The 16,573-nt window shown below is 37.2% G+C and overlaps 1 protein-coding gene across 3 annotated transcripts in view; it reads right to left on the bottom strand.

Annotated features, from left to right (window-relative positions):
* The window catches only part of Spata6l (spermatogenesis associated 6 like), a 101,523-nt gene that overhangs the window by 39,336 nt on the left and 45,614 nt on the right, over nt 1–16,573 (bottom strand). For 2 of the 3 annotated variants that reach the window (XM_021252788.2, XM_087184001.1), the window contains one exon: nt 14,510–14,634. The exons of the other annotated variant lie outside the window; for it this stretch is intronic. In XM_021252788.2, the coding sequence (XP_021108447.2) occupies nt 14,510–14,533 (24 nt within the window). In that variant the 5' untranslated portion in view covers nt 14,534–14,634. The remainder of the gene's footprint in view (nt 1–14,509; nt 14,635–16,573) is intronic. 3 annotated transcript variants of the gene reach the window in all.

Raw genomic sequence — 16,573 nt, 5'->3', positions numbered from 1 at the left:
TCTTTGACGAGTGTTTGTTGCTTGAAGTATTAGAATCTGAAGCTCTGTCATAACAGAAACAGCAGTCCTGCAAAGTTACACACTCTGCACAGTACTCTCAGCAAAGTGGAGACAAGAACATTTCATTAAATAATAATAACAGCAATTCAGGAGGCAGCAATGGAAAAGTTGACTCGTAAGTGTGCTTTTTATAATTCACAAAGAAATGACTTTTAAAATGGGGGTCATCCAAGTGATAGAAAAGTCAAGAAAATTGTCAGGGTTGCTACAGAGTTAGAAATCATCAAAGACAGTATCAAAATGAATATTTTGAATTTGGGTTCACATAATGCATCCAAATAGATTATCAACTGAATAGGTATGGTGCCTTTTAAGACCCTCCAGTAATATCACTTACTAAGACTCTGTCAGTTTCTGCTCTGTTAAATGGAAACCAAATATCTGCCTTGGTGAACTTGGGAATTGTTAGGGGAAAGCATCATATGTAAAAAAAAAAAGTTAAAAGCACAAAATAAATGAGAGATAAAATTACTACTATTACTTCTCTAGTCATAATACCTATCATCAAACACATCTTTCCCTTAGCCTACAAGATAAAGTTAGAAAGCAACGTTTTATAACTATGTGACAATGTGAACTCTGTAATAACTTAACCTGATTACCTCGCAGGTCAATCATGGAAATCAGTGTAATTTAATATCTTGCTGGGTGTCTAAACAGAAGTAGTAACAGAACTGGAAGTACTAAGCAAGATGAAGCGATCTGTCCAGGATCAGCCCTGTCAGAAATAAAATATTCGTGTCTCAAGAATAGTTCTCCCAGGAAAGACAGCCTCTTTAATGAGGTGTTGGAAAAACTGACTAACCACATGCAGAAGATTGAGTCTAAACCCACATATCTTACCATGTTCTAAACTAAAATCAAAATGAATCAAAGATTGAAATGTTAAAAAGAAACACTTAATCTGCTGGAAGATAAAATAGGTAAAACTGTTAAAGACACAGGCTTAGGCAAAGACTTTCTGAACAGAACCCCAGTGGCACAGGAAATAAAACTAAGAATCAATAAATGAGAACATATGAAATTTTAACTTCTGCACATCAAAGGAAACGACCACCAAGGTAAAGAGACAACCTACAGAATGGGAGAGGATTTTTGCCAGCTATTCCTCAGATGGAAGACTAATATCTCCAATATATGAAGAACTCATAAAAATTGTACTCACCAAAATAAAAGACTCAATCAAAAATGGGCAAATGAAATTAACAGACACTTCTTAGAAGTACAAATGGCCAATAAGTACATGAAAAAGTGTTCAACATCATTGGCCATTAAAATGCAAATTAAAACAACACTGAGAGTCCGTATTACTCTAGAAAGACTGGTCTTCATCAAGAAATCAAATAATAAAAAATGCCAGCCAGGCTGCAGGGAAAAAGAAATTCTTCTACTTGTTAGTGGGAATGTAAACTAGTACAACCACTACAGAGATTAGTATAGAGATTTCTCAAAAACTAAAAAATAGAAATTCCATTTTACCCACCTATTCCACTTCTAGGTATCTTCCCAAAAGAGTTAAAGTCATCATATTACAGTGATACATGCATAATTATGTTTATAATAGCATAATTCACAATAGCTAAATCTTGAAAATGGCCTATATGTCCATCAACAGGCAAATGGATAAACCAAGTGTGGTATTTATATACAATGGAATACTACTCTCCAATAAAGAAGGATAAACTTAAACTATTTGTAGGTAAATGGATGCACCTCGAGAACATAATGTTAAGTGAAATAAATGAGACATACAAATTTAAATATCACATCATTTCTCTTATATGAGAAGCTCAAGATATAAAGAGCAAAATACAAGACAGATCATAGGAAGTAGGGCAATCTTTTTCAAATTGGAAGAGGAATGAGATATGGAGGGAGGAGGAAGAAAAGGAAGGAAAAAGAATTTTATAAAATCTTTATTTATTTATTTTTTGGTACCAGGGATTGAACTTGGGACCTTACGCTTGTGTGGCAGGTGCCAGAACCACTGAGCTAAATCCCCAGCCCAGGGAAAAAGAATTTTAAAAAATAGAATTGAAGAAAAATGCAAAGACAGCTTTTGCAAATTTTTGAAGGAGAGACCACCCCCAGCACCCAGAAGCAGAGCTGTCCACAGTGCCAAGCAGGAGTCTTCTGGGCCACCATACCATGACCCCAAGTGTCGAGGAGTAGAGCTGCCCCCAGCGCTGAGGAGGAGCATTTCAGGAAATGCTACCACCACCCCCAGGGCCAAGGAGGTGAGCCTTACGGGTGCCAGCAGCACACAACATGTTCCCCATCCCGCCCCTTGAAATGAGAAGACACATAAACAAGTCTCAAAACAAGACTTCCAGCCCGGGATTTAGCTCAGTGGTTCTGGCGCCTGCCTCACAAGCACAAGGTCCCGAGTTCGATTCCCAGTACCAAAAAAAAAAACACACAAGACTTCCAGATCACCTACAGCAAACCCAAAGGAAAAGGAGATGGAACAATCTGATACTCAACCACCTGGACTCCCTGAACTGGAAATAAAAGAGGATCTGGAAAAAATGAAATTAGAAATAATTTCTCAGATAACAGCAAAGATGGTGCCCATAGTGCAAGACAAGATTCATAAATTTAGAGAGGACACAGATAAAAAAAATAGAAGAGCTGAGGAACATGAGCCAATCCCAAAATAGGAAAAAAATGGAATCCATAAAACAGATGCAAAAAGATTTCCAGGAGATTAAAAACTCCATTGAAAGTTTATGCAGCAGAATGAGTCAATGTGAGGACAGAATTTCATATATAGATGATAAAATTGCAGTTAGTGACCAGGAAAAGAAAAATCTCTTTAAAATAGTAAGGGACCATGAAAAATCAATCCAGCAACTGCTAGATGACATAAAGAAGAATAACATAAGACTGATCAGAGTCAATGAAGAAACAGGAGAGAGTGCAGATGATATAAAAAAAATTCACTGAAGTGATAGAAAACTTCCCAAGAAGGGGAAAAGAACTTGACATACAGATAAGTGAGGCATATAGGACTCCAAATAGACTTGATCAAAAAAATCTACACATAGGCAAATAATAGTTAAAAGATTCCAGAAACACAACAGAAGAACAAAATTTTACAAGCAGTTAGAGAAAAGAAACAATTCACATACAAAGGAAAACTCATCAGAATCACAGCAGACTTCTCAATGCAAACCCTCAAGGCAAGAAGACCTTTGAGAGACGTATTCGAAGCCCTAAAGGAAAATAGCCTCCAACCCAGATTGATGTACCCTGCAAAACTATCTTTCAAAATTGATGGAGAAATAAGATACTTGCATGACAAAGAGCACCTTAGGAACTTCATGAATACCAAACCAGCACTCCAAAAAATTTTAGACAATTTCCTAGGAAAAGACGAAGATCAAAACCCCAGGAAGCCCAGCAAAATGGATCCATCAGGCATGACAAAAAATTAAATGCAAATGGGGAGAATCCAACAAAAAGAAAAAGTCATGACAATGATAAGACAATATGTATCAGTTGTAACCATCAATGCTAATGGTCTCAATTCACCAATCAAAAGAAATAGACTGGCAGAATGGGTCAAGAAGCAAGATCCAACAGTATGATGCATAGAAGAAATACACTTAATTCAAAAAGAAACTCATAGACTGAAAGTTAAAGGGTGGAAAACAATACTCCATGCGACATGAACCCAAAAAACAGCAGGAGTAGCTATCCTCTTTGCAGATCAAGCGGATTTCAAACCAACACTGATTAAGAGAGACAAAGAATGACACCACATCCCTGTAAAGGGAACAATCCAAGAGGAAGAGATGACAATCATAAACATATATGCACCAAACACTAGTGTGCCAAACTATATAAAACAAATACTAAAGGACATGAAAAATCAAATAAGCACTAATACATTCATAGTGGGGGATCTCAATACCTCACTGTCACAAACAGATAGATCAACTAGACAAAAAATAAGCAAGGAAATAAGAGAACTAAATCAAACTTGAACAAATGAACTTAACAGATGTTTACAGAGTATTCCACCCCACAAAAACAGAATACACATTCTTTGCAACTGCACACAGGTCGTTCTCCAAAATAGACCATATATTCACTCATAAAACATGTTTAAGTAAGTGTAAAGGAACAGAAGTTATCCCATGTATATTATCAGACTATATTGCAAAAAAATTGGAGATCAATAGCAAAAGAAACTGCAAAAACTTCATAAACACATGGAAATCGAACAACACATTTCTGAATAACCAATAGGTCACAGAGGAAATTAAAGAAGAAATCAGACAGTTCCTACAATTAAATGACAATGACAATACAACATATCAGAATATAGGGGACACAATGAAAGCAGTCTTATGAGAGAAATTCATAGCAGTGAATATTCATATTAGGAAAACAGAGCAAGCCCAATTAAACAACCTAATGCTGAACCTCAAGCTTCTAGAAAAAGAAGAGCAGAATACACCCAAAAGTCATACAAGGGAGGAAATTATAATGATCAGTGCAGAAATCAATGTAATGGAGACTAAGAGAATGATACAAAAAATCAATGACGCCAACACTTGTCTCTTTGAAAGAATAAACAAAATTGACAAACCCTTAGCCAACCTTATCAGAAAAAGGAAAGAAAAGACCCAAGTCCATGTAATTGGGAATGAAAAGGAGGAAATTACAATGGACCCAGCAGAAATCCAGAGGATCATCAATACATACTTTCAGAACCTATACTCCAATAAGATGGAAAACACAGAAGAAACGGACAGATTCATAGATACGCATGAGTTACCAAAGTTGAAGGAAGAAGACCTGAAAACTCTAAACAACCCAATATCAACCAATGAAATTGAAAACCTAACAACTAAGAAAAGCCCTGGTGCTGATGGATTCACTGCTGATTTCTACAAGGCATTTAGAGAGGAACTACTGCCACTACTGTTTACACTCTTTAATGAAATTGAACGGGAAGCATTAGTCCCAAATTCATTCCTGGAAGCAAGTATCACCTTGATCCCCAAAGCAGAGAAAGACAACCAAAAAAGCAAACTACAGGCCAATCTCATTAATGAACATAGAGGCAAAAATCCTTCATAAGATACTGACAAATAGAATGCAGAAGATCATCAAGAAGATCATACACCCTGACCAAGTGGGATTCATCCCAGGGATAGAGGGATGGTTCAACATACACAAATTAATAAATGTAATACACTATATAAATAGAGCCAAGGACAAAAACCATATGATCATCTCAATAGGTACCGCAAAAGCATTCAACAAAATACAACATGCATTTATGATACAAATCCTACAAAAAATTGGAATAGACGTTATCTACCTCAATCTGATAAAAGCCAACTATGAAAAACCAACAGCCATTATCATACTACATGGTCAAAAACTGAAATCCTTCACACTAAAATCAAGAACAAGACAAGGATGTCCACTATCACCACTCCTGTTCAATATGGTTTTGGAAATATTAGCCATAGCAATTAGACAAGAGAAAGAAATAAAAGGAATGAAGATAAGAAATGAAGACGTCAAATTGTCATTATTTGCAGATGACATGATACTGTATATAGAAGACCCCAAGAACTCCACCAAAACTATTCTAGACTTAAGAACCAAATTCAGTAAATTAGATGAATATAAGGTCAACACACAAAAATCAATGGCTTTCCTCTACGTGATCAACAGACTCATTGAGCCAGAAAAACGGCAAATAATTCCTTTCACAACAGCATCCAAAAAACTGAAATACCTAGGAATCAACCTAACAAAAGTAATCAAAGACCTCTTCTCTGAAAACTATAGCACTCTGAAAGAGAGATAGAAGATGATATCAGAAAATGGAGAGCTTAGCCATGCGTGTGGGCAGAGCACGTGAGGGCTGAGTATGCCCTGCTCAGTCCAGCATGCTCGACCCACTTGCTACCAGGAGACAGAACCCGTGAGGACCCCCAGGCACTCCCACCAGCCTCTGGGTTAGCCCCATGGGAGCCTGCAACAACAACGCCCCTTCTTCCTTTTGGGTGTATAGCTACTTGGATCCACACTACAGAGGCACAGGGGGGCATAAAGGGCATTATCCTGAGCTACAAAAGTGAACAACAGAGAGAGGGCCTCTCTCAGGCTCCCTGATGAAAACTGAAGCCCACTGGAAAAGTGAAGAGAATCTTGGCAATAAACGCACATCAGACCATCGTGTTTGGTAAGTTAGAGGGACCATCACCTCCCATTGGAACCTGGACTATCTTCAGGGGAAAGGAAGCTGGAACCTGCAGTAGAACCTGGCAGAGTTCAACCATGCAGGAGGTCAGGGAGCTCAATTTGGGACTTGCAGCCAGATATCTGCCTGAATCTCACGAATCTGTGACTGGCTTACTGAGACTAATTGACTTATAGCTGCACACTGCTGCCCACGTTGTCTATTGTGACAGCAGAGACATACCCTGAAGGAGGCCCTTCATTTTTATCTTTTATTTGTTATTTTCAAAATTACCACTATTTTTTTGGTCTTATTTTAATTTTTTTTTCTTCTTTACTACTCATTTAAAATTTTTTATTTTTCTCTTTTCTCTCTTTTCTCTTTTCTTTCTCACTCTTTGCCTTACTCCCTTGCTGTCTCACATTGTTCTTCATCTCGCTTTGTGTTCCTATTCTGCCCCTAATTTGTATTTCTTCTTTATCTTTCTTTTCTTCTCTTTCCTTCACTTGTCTGTGCCCTCTGGCCTCACTGCTAACCTTCCCCTATCCTTCTACTTACATATTCCTGGCTCTCCAACTCCTTCTAACTCCCCATCCAGAAGGGTAAGTTGCTCTATTGAAGAGTTTATTCACTATAAACTTATGTTGGGTTGGTCCTTGATGTTTATTTAATTCACACAGTTAAAGGTGATAGATTAATAACTACCACAAATTGTCATTTTCTAAGAGGTACTTGATGCTATTGTGTTGCTGATTGTATGACTTGGGCTGAGGTGTTGTGATTGATCTACTCAGTTGTCTTTCCTGGTATGAAGAAAAAGAGACAGCCTCAGAGCCATTAGAGATTCAAAACCTAAACACCAGCTATATCTGGAAGACACCTCTGAGAAGCAACCATTCTATAAGGGTTTTAAATACATCAACAAGGACACTTACAATAAACAACAACAAAATATCAACCCAGGAACTAAACCAAGGACAGTACCAAAGACGAAAATGAGAAGACATTTCAGTAAGACACAAATTCAGACTTCTACCCCATAAAAGGCAAATTCTGGGGGAAACCAGGTGGAAAAGGCTGATAATCAACCACCTGGACACCCTGAACTGATAGCACAGGAAGTAACAAAACAGATGAATGAGGCTCTAGAAAAACTCAAAGAGTAAATAATCTCCCAGATAACTACAGACATGGTGAGCAGAGTGAAAGAAATGATTAGAGGCTCTAGAACAGAAACTGATTTAAAAAAAAAAAAAAAAAGCTCAGAAGCATCCTGGAAGCCATGAATACCCAGCATAAGAAAGAAATGGAAACCATGATCACCCAACATAAGAAAGAAATGGAACCAATGAAACAAATTCAAACAGATATTCAGAAGATTAAAAACTCCACTGAAAGCATGCACAATAGATTAAGGGAATCTGAAGATAGAATATCAGATATAGAAGATAGGATTGTGGTGAAGGACCATGAAAACAGAGATCTCTTCAAAATAGTAAGGGACCATGAGAAATCAATCCAGCAGCTGATAGATGATGCAAAGAAGAATAACATAAGACTGATAGGAGTCCAGGAAAAAACAGGAGAAAATACAATTGACATTAAAAAAAAAACTGTTCACAAAAGTAAGTAGAAAACTTCCCAGACAGAGGTGGAGAATTGGACATACAGATAAGTGAGGCATATAGAACTCCAACTAGCCATGATAAAAAAAAAAAACCTATGCCTAGACACATAATAATCAAGATCCCAGAAACCCAACAGAAGAACAAAATCCTACAGGCAGTTAGAGAAAAGAAACAAATCACCTACAAAGGAAAGCCCATCAGAATCATGGCAAATTTTTCAACACAAACCCTCAAAACAAGGAGAGCCTGGAGTCAAGTATTTCAAGCCCTAAAAGAAAATAACTTCCAACCTAGACTATTGTATCCTGCAAAATTATCTTTCAAAATTGATGGGGATATTAGATACTTTCACAACAAAGAACACCTGAGAAATTTCATGAACACCAAACCAGCACTCCAAATAATCCTAAGCAATATCCTAGAAAAAGACAATGAAGATCACAACTCCATGAGGCCCAACACAGGGAAGCCAGCAGGCTAGGTAAGAAACTAAAGGGAAAGGAAAAAAAAACCCAAGAACTAAAAAAGCCAACAATAATAACACATCATGACAAGGATGAGTCAATATCTATCAATTATAACTATCAATGTTAATGGCCTCAATTCACCAATCAAAAGAAATAGACTGACAGAATGGATTAAGAAGCAAAATCCAACAATATGCTGTATACAAGAAACACACCTAACTCAAAAGGAAACTCATAGACTGAAAGTAAAAGGATGGAAAACAGTTCTCCACACCACAGGAACCCAGAAAAAAACAGGGGTAGCAATCTTATTTGCAGACAAAGTAGATTTCAAACCAAAACTAATTAAGAGAGACAAAGATGGGCACTACATCCTTGTGAATGGAACAATCCAAGAGGAAGAGATGACAATCCTTAATATATATGCACCAAATATGCATACCCCCAACTATACAAAACAAATATTAATGGACATGAAAATCAAATAAGCACTAATACAATTGCAGCGGGGGACTTCAACACCACACTATCACAAATAGACAGATCATCTAGACCAAAAATTAACAACAAAATTCTAGAACTGAACCAAGCTATTGAACAAGTGGACTTAATAGATGGTTACAGAGTGTTCCACCCCACAAAATCAGAATACACATTCTTTTCGGCCACAATGGGTCATTCTCCAAAATGGACCACATGCTAGCTCATAGAACATGTCTAAGTAAATGTAAAAGAACTGAAGTTACCCTCTGTATATTATCAGACCATAATGCAATAAAATTGGAGATCAATGACAAAAGAAACTGCAAAACTCCCACAAACACATGGAAAATAAATTTAAACACCCTCCTGAACAACCAATGGGTCACAAAGGAAATTAAAGAAGAAATTAGACAGTTTCTACAAGCAAATGACAATGCCAGTACAACAGACAGGAATCTATGGGACACAATGAAAGCAGTTCTATGTGGGAAATTTATAGCAGTCAATGCCCATATTAGGAAAACAGAATTCAGTTAAATAACCTAATGCAGAACCTCACGCTCCTAGAAAAAGAAGAGCATACAAACTCAAAGCTCATACAAGAGAGGAAATTATAAAGATCAGAGCAGAAATCAATGCAATGGAGACTAAGAGAACGATACAAAAAATTAATGAATCAAAGAATTGGTTTTTTGAAAGAATAAATAAAATTGGGCCGGAGATTTAGCTCAGTGGTTGCGCCGCCTGCTGCACAAGCGCAGGGACTTGAGTTTGATCCCTGGTACCAAAAAAAAAAAAAAAAAAGGAATAAATAAAATCAATAAACCCTTAGCCAAGCTTCTCAAAAAAAGGAAAGAAAAGGCTCAAATCCATGAAATCAAGAATGAAAAAGGTGAAGTCACAACAGATCCATCAGAAATCCAAAGCATCATCAATACCTACTTTGTGAACCCGTACTCTAATAAAGTGGAAAGCACAGACAAAATGGACAGATTCCTAGATACATACGAATTACAGAAGTCAAATGAAGAAGATATAGAAATTCTAAACACCCCAATAACAATGAGTGAAATTGAAAATGTAATAAAAAATTTACTAACAAAGAAAAGCGCAGGTCCTGATGGCTTCACTGCTGAATTCTACAAGACATTTAAAGAAGAACTAACACCATTACTCTTTAAACTCATCAAGGAAATTGAAAGGGAAGCAAAGCTTCCAAATTCATTCCTGGAAGCAAGTGTTACTTTGCTTCCAAAATCAGGGAAAGACCCAATGCAAAAAGAGAACTGCAGACCAATCTCCCTAATTAACATAGATGCAAAAATCCTCAACAACATACTGGCAAACAGAATACAGAGGGTCATCAAGAAGATCATACACCCTGACCAACTCATATTTATCCCAGTGATGCAAGGATGGTTCAACATTCGTAAATCAATAAATGTAATACACTGTATTAACAGAGTCAAGGAAAAAATACATATGATCGTCTCAATAGATGCAGAAAAAGGCATTTGACAAAATCCAACATCCACTCATGATAGAAATGCTACAGAAAATTGGAATAGAAGGTCTTTTTCTTGACCTGATTAAGGCTATCTATGAAAAACCAACAGCCAACATCATACTACGTGGTCAAAAACTGAAAACTTTCATGCTAAAATCAGGAACAACACAAGGAGGCCAACTATCACCACTCCTGTTCAATATTGTTCTGGAAACATTAGCCAGAGCAATTAGAAAAGAGAAAGAAATAAAAGGAGTAAAGATAGGAAAGGAAGAAGTAAAATTGTCATTATTTGCTGATGACATGATACCTTACATAGAAGACCCAAAATACTCTGCCAAAAGACTTCTAGACTTAATTGACAGATTCAGTGGAGTAGCTGGACATAAGGTCAACAATCAAAAAACAATAGCCTTCTTATACACAAATAGCAGACTCACTGAGAGAGAAATTAAGGAAACAATTCCTTTTACAATAGCATCCCAAAAAAGGATATATCTAGGAGGCAACCCAACAAAGGAGGCAAAAGACCTCTACACTGAAAACTACAGCATTCGGAAAACGGAGATCGAGGAAGATATAAGAAAATGGAAAGACATCCCTTGTTCCTGGGTAGGAAGAATCAATATAGTGAAAATGGCCATACTTCCAAAACTACTATATAGATTTAATGTAATGCCAATTGAAATTCCAATAATATATTTCACAGAACTAGAGAAAACAATACAAAAATTCATTTGGAACCAGAAGAGACCTAGAATAGCAAAAGCGATTCTAGGCAACAGAGACATGGCTGGGGGTATCACAAGCCCCAACTTGAAACTGTACTATAAAGCTACTATGATAAAAACAGCATGATACTGGCAAAGAAACAGACCCTAGGATCAGTGGAATAGATTAGAAGATGCAGAAACAACTTCAGACATACTCAGCCACCTCATCTTTGACGAAGAAGCCAACCGCCCTCATTGGAGGAAAGATAGCCTATTTAATAAATGGTGTTGGAAAAACTGGATTTCAACCTGCCAAGGATTAAAACTAGACCCATACCTATCTCCATGCACTAAACTAAGATCAAAGTGGATTAAAGAATTAAATATTAAAACAGAAACACTAAACTTGCTGGAAGATAAGTTAGGTAGAATCTTGAAGTCGTTGGCATAGGAAAAGACTTTATGAACAAAACCTCAGTAGCAAGGGAACTAGCACAAAGCATCAACAACTGGGATCTCATCTTATTAAAAAGCTACTGCACTGAAGGGAAACCACCAACAGAGCTAAGAGATAAACTACAATGTGGGAAAAAAATTTTAGCAGCTGTACCTCAGACAAAGGTCTACTATCTAGAATATATAAAGAACTGAAAAAAATCAGATCCCCCAAATTCAAAGATCCAATTCAAAAATGGGCATCTGAAATGAACAGACATTTCTCAGACAAAGACGTCAAAGCAGCAAATAAACATATGAAAAAATGTTCAACATCACTGGTCATTCGAGAGATGCAGATGAAAACAACACTGTGATTCCACCTCACCCCAGAAAGAATGGCTGTTATAAAGAAATCATCCAATAACAAATGCTGGCGGGGGTATGGGGAGAAAGGAACCTTTCTCCATTGTTGGTGGGAGTGCAGACTGGTGCAACCTCTGTGGAAATCAGTATGGAGATACCTCAGTGAACTAGGACTAGAAGTCCTATTTGATCCAGCTATTCCCCTGCTGGGTATCTTTCCCAAAGAATAAAAAGAATCATACCACAGTGATATATGCACACCCATGTTTATAGCAGCACAGTTTGTAATAGCTAAAGCTTGGAAACAACCCAAGTGCCCATCAACTGAAAACTGGATAAAGAAGATGTGGTTTTTTTTTTTAATAAAATGGAGTACTACTCAGCCATAAAGAATGAGAAACTAGAGACATTTATAGCTAAATGTATGCATATTAATGCCATATTCTTAAGTGAAATAAATAGGACACACGTGTAAATACCGAATAGTTTCTCTAGTGTGAGAAACTGAAATTGAAAATAAGGATTAAAATGATTAAAATGAATAATTGATAATTTGAAATATTAAAAGTTCCAAAAGTGTAGGAGTGGTGGGAAGGGAAGGTGAAAGGTAAGAAGGGAAAGGAAAAATTATGAGATGTGACAAAAATGGAAATGAAATCTATGTAAATAGGGAAGGGTGGAAGGGGTGTAGGATCCACAAGTAATGGGGAAAAATAAGAACCAAGATTCATCCTGTACAGGTACAAGCACCCAATGATAAATGTAAACGTATTATATACCTAAAATGCACCAATAAAAGAATTTTTTAAAAAAAGGAAGAAAGAAAATGTAAAGACATCCCTTGCTCCGGGGTAGGAAGAATCAACATAGTGAAAATGGCCATACTTCCAAAACTGCTATATAGATTCAATGCAATCCCAACTGAAATTCCAGCAGCATACTTCGTGGACCTTGAGAAAATAATCCAAAAATTCATTTGGAACAAGAAGAGACTTAGAATAGCAAAGGCAATTCTAGACAACAGAGACATGGCAGGGGGTATTACAACCCCCAACTTGAAACTATACTACAAAGCTACTGTGATAAAAACAGCATGATACTGCCAAAGAAACAGACCTGAGGACCAGTGGAACAGATTAGAAGACGCAGAAACAACTCCAGACACACTCAGCCACCTCATCTGTGACAAAGGATCCAAACACCCTCACTGGAGGAAAGATAGCCTCTTTAATAAATGGTGCTGGAAAAATTGCGTTTCAACTTGCCAAAGATTAAAACTAGTCCTATATGTCTCACCATGAACTAAACTAAAATCAAAATGGATTAAAGATCTAAATATTAAAACAGAAAAGCTGAATCAGCTGTAACACAGGTTAGGTAGAACTCTTGAAGATATTGGTGTAGGAAAAGATTTTATGAACAAAACCTCAGTTGCCCGTGAACTAGCACAAACAATCAACAAGTGGGATCTCTTCTTATTAAAAAGCTTCTGCACAGCAAGAGAAACCACCAGCAGTGTGAAGAGACAACCCACAAAAAATTTTCACCTGCTGTCCCTCAGACAAGGGTCTACTACCTAGAATGTACAAAGAACTTTAAAAAATCAGACCTCCCACATTTAAAGACCCAATCGAAAAATGGGCATCTGAAATGAACAGACATTTCTCACACAAAGAAGTAGAAATAGCAAATAAACATATGAAAAAATGTTCAACATCACTGGTCATTCGAGAGATGAAGATGAAAACAGCACTGAGATTCCCCCTCACCCCAGAAAGAATGGCTGCTATCATGAAATCAACCAATAACAAAGGCTGGCAGGGCTGTGGGGAAAGAGGAACACTGCTCCACTGCTGGTGGAGTGTAGACTGGTGCAAGCACTGTGGAAATCAGTATGGAGATACCTCAAAGAACTAGGACTGGAAGTCCCATTTGACCCAGCTATTCCCGTGCTGGATATCTTCCACAAAGAATTAAAAGAATCATACCACAGTGATATATGTGCACCTATGTTCATAGCAGCCCAATTTGTAATAGCTAAAACTTGGAAGCAGCCCAATTGCCAATGACCTGGAGACTGGATAAAGAAAATGTGGGTTTTTTAAATAAAATGGAGTACTACTCAGCCATAAAAAATGAGAAATTAGAGACATTTATTGCTAAATGGATGCACATTGAGGCAATACTCTTAAGTGAAATAAATAGGACATACATGTGTAAATACCGAATAGTTTCTCTAGTGTGAGAAACTGAAAGCATAAATAAGGACTAAAAGGTATAATAGATTAGGTGAAATAGGAAGAAAAGCGACAAAGGAGAAGGGGAAGTGGGAGGGAAAAGGAAAGAAGGAAATGGAATCAATATGAGAAAATTTAAAAATGGAAACAAAGTCTTTGTAAATAGGGAGGGCTGGAGGGGTTGAAGGGAGGGGAGGGGAATCGAGGAAAAAATAAGAATTAAGAGAGATTATGTAAAGGTGCAAATTTCCATTTAAAAAAAAAAGATGTGTTAGGTACCTGTACAAACTCCCCACAATAAACATAATCATCATGTACTACAGACATGTACTAATAAAAAAAAGAAAAAGAATTAAAGAAAGAATTTTTCTTGTAACAGGAGGCCAGATGGGTAGGATCGCTTACTGGAAAACCTCTGGTAGTCTTCATGAGCAGCTCCCTATGTGTTCCAGGGTATGAAGGTGTCAGCTTGGGCTCAGGGAAAAGAAAATCTTGTGTGTTTTCTTCATAATAGGCCAACTCTTCCCAAGCTAGAAAGAAAGGACAAACAGCATATGTATATGTATCTACACTCCCCAAGCGTAACAAAATAATTAGACAGACAAATGGCAGCAAAAAAACAAATGTTTTTACTCAGGTAAAAACACTTTGATCCCAGCACTTGTTAGTCAAGAGAAAAATAACTTCTCTACTAAACTTTATCTTGTGGATTTTTTTTTTTTGAGACATGGTCTCACTATACAGTCCAGGCTGGCCTCAAACTCACAGTGATCCTCCTGCCTCAGCCTCCTGAGTGCTGGGATTTCAGGCATGTGCCACCACACCCAGCTATATTGTGAATAATTTTTAACAGCCTTTACAGATCATGAAGAGAACAAAAATTTTTCTTCACAGAACAAAACTAAGAAGAAAACCTATCTTTCCACTCAACGATCTACCCATTGTTTCTTTCAACAAATGTTTACCAAAGGGACAGACTAGGATCCACGTTGGCAGAGATCTGTTCACACAAAGGTTATGGTTTAAACTGGGGTTCAGTGTGTCTTTGGTGGGGGATGTCAATGGCCCAGAGAGCAGCTAGATCTACACTCCCCAGCACATGTGGTACCAACTCCAGGAACATTGTGGACATCTGTAAGGTCATTTCATGGGCAGAAGCTAGAGGTAATATAACGTCCTGCAGAATTTAGCCACTCTTGCGTATCAAACAATTTTCCTCACCCCGCGCGACTATCTAACATCCTGCCAGATATTCCTTCAGGCTAAAAATCATACGATTAGCTAAGCTGAGAGCTTAAATCTATCATACATATAAGTATAAAGCATATCTGCATGATTTAAAAATACACTGAATTTTCTGGGGATGCAGGTATTGTATAAATCAAGGGATAATTTTACTATTTTTTCTTTCCTAAGACCTATTTAGAATTTTTTTAAATCATGCCTCATCTAAATACCTCATTATGCTCAACATTTACATAATTATATGCATGTTGTTTTATTATGTTACTTTTATTTTGTCCTTATATTACAGTTGGAATGGTGTACTGATTTTTGCAATGATTTCTGTAAGTGGATTATGTTAACTATATTATTTCAGTATGGTAAAAGGGATATTATGAAATACTCATCACAAAACAAAATATTTGATCTAATAGGATAGATGACTATTGAGCTATAGGACAGAGAAGATGAGCCATCTCTGTTAGCACAGGAGGTATGACACAAGAAACTTGAACTGACAGTGGCCTCCGTGCAGAGGAGTGTCAAAAAGAGTAATTGTAACCAATGAAACATAGTTTTGCTGTTTGGTGACATTTTGCTTATGAGAATTCTCATGAGGGTACTTTTTGCTATTGTTCATATTTTTTTGTAAAGTAAGTATAGAAAATAATATCAAGTGATATGATGGATTAATTTCTTCTTCCTACTTAGTTCATTCAATATAAGCATCAGGGTTCTAATGAGGAAAGGATCAAAACACAGAAAGGAAGTGCTATATTTTCTTGGTCACAATATCATTTCCACTCTTGCCTTTCTAGCCACAACAGACGACAAATCTCCACTCCACTGCAATGTACTTCCTCAGCTTGAGTTATTCCTTCCTTCTCATCCTGTTGGGAACTTATTTATCTTTCAAGTTTCACTGTACATGTTGTACACTAAGTCCAGCCTTATAGGTCCAAAATACGACTCGATCTCTAGCCCCATACACATACAAATCAGTGCTCCTCCAGCTTGCCATGGAGAACTAGCAGCAGTCATCCAAACCAAAAATCTAGGATTTACCCTTGGTTCCTTTCTTTCACTCCTTATCGATCCATTGGCAAGACCTACTGACTCATTTCCAAAATAAATTGAAAATCTGACCCCTGCTCTCCCTCTTTATAGCACCCTGATCCAGAAACCTGCCCCCTGCCTCTCTCCTCAACTACTCTCACTGCATCCTAGGTGATTTCTCTGCTTCCA

Source organism: Heterocephalus glaber, unplaced genomic scaffold (genome assembly GCF_053883595.1).
Source record: "Heterocephalus glaber isolate CG9 unplaced genomic scaffold, H.glaber_assembly_v1.0 deba00001481, whole genome shotgun sequence".
Taxonomy (NCBI): Eukaryota; Metazoa; Chordata; class Mammalia; order Rodentia; family Bathyergidae; genus Heterocephalus; species Heterocephalus glaber.
The sequence above is the reverse complement of the archived record's forward strand: the minus strand, read 5'-3'. Positions and strand labels throughout refer to the sequence as shown.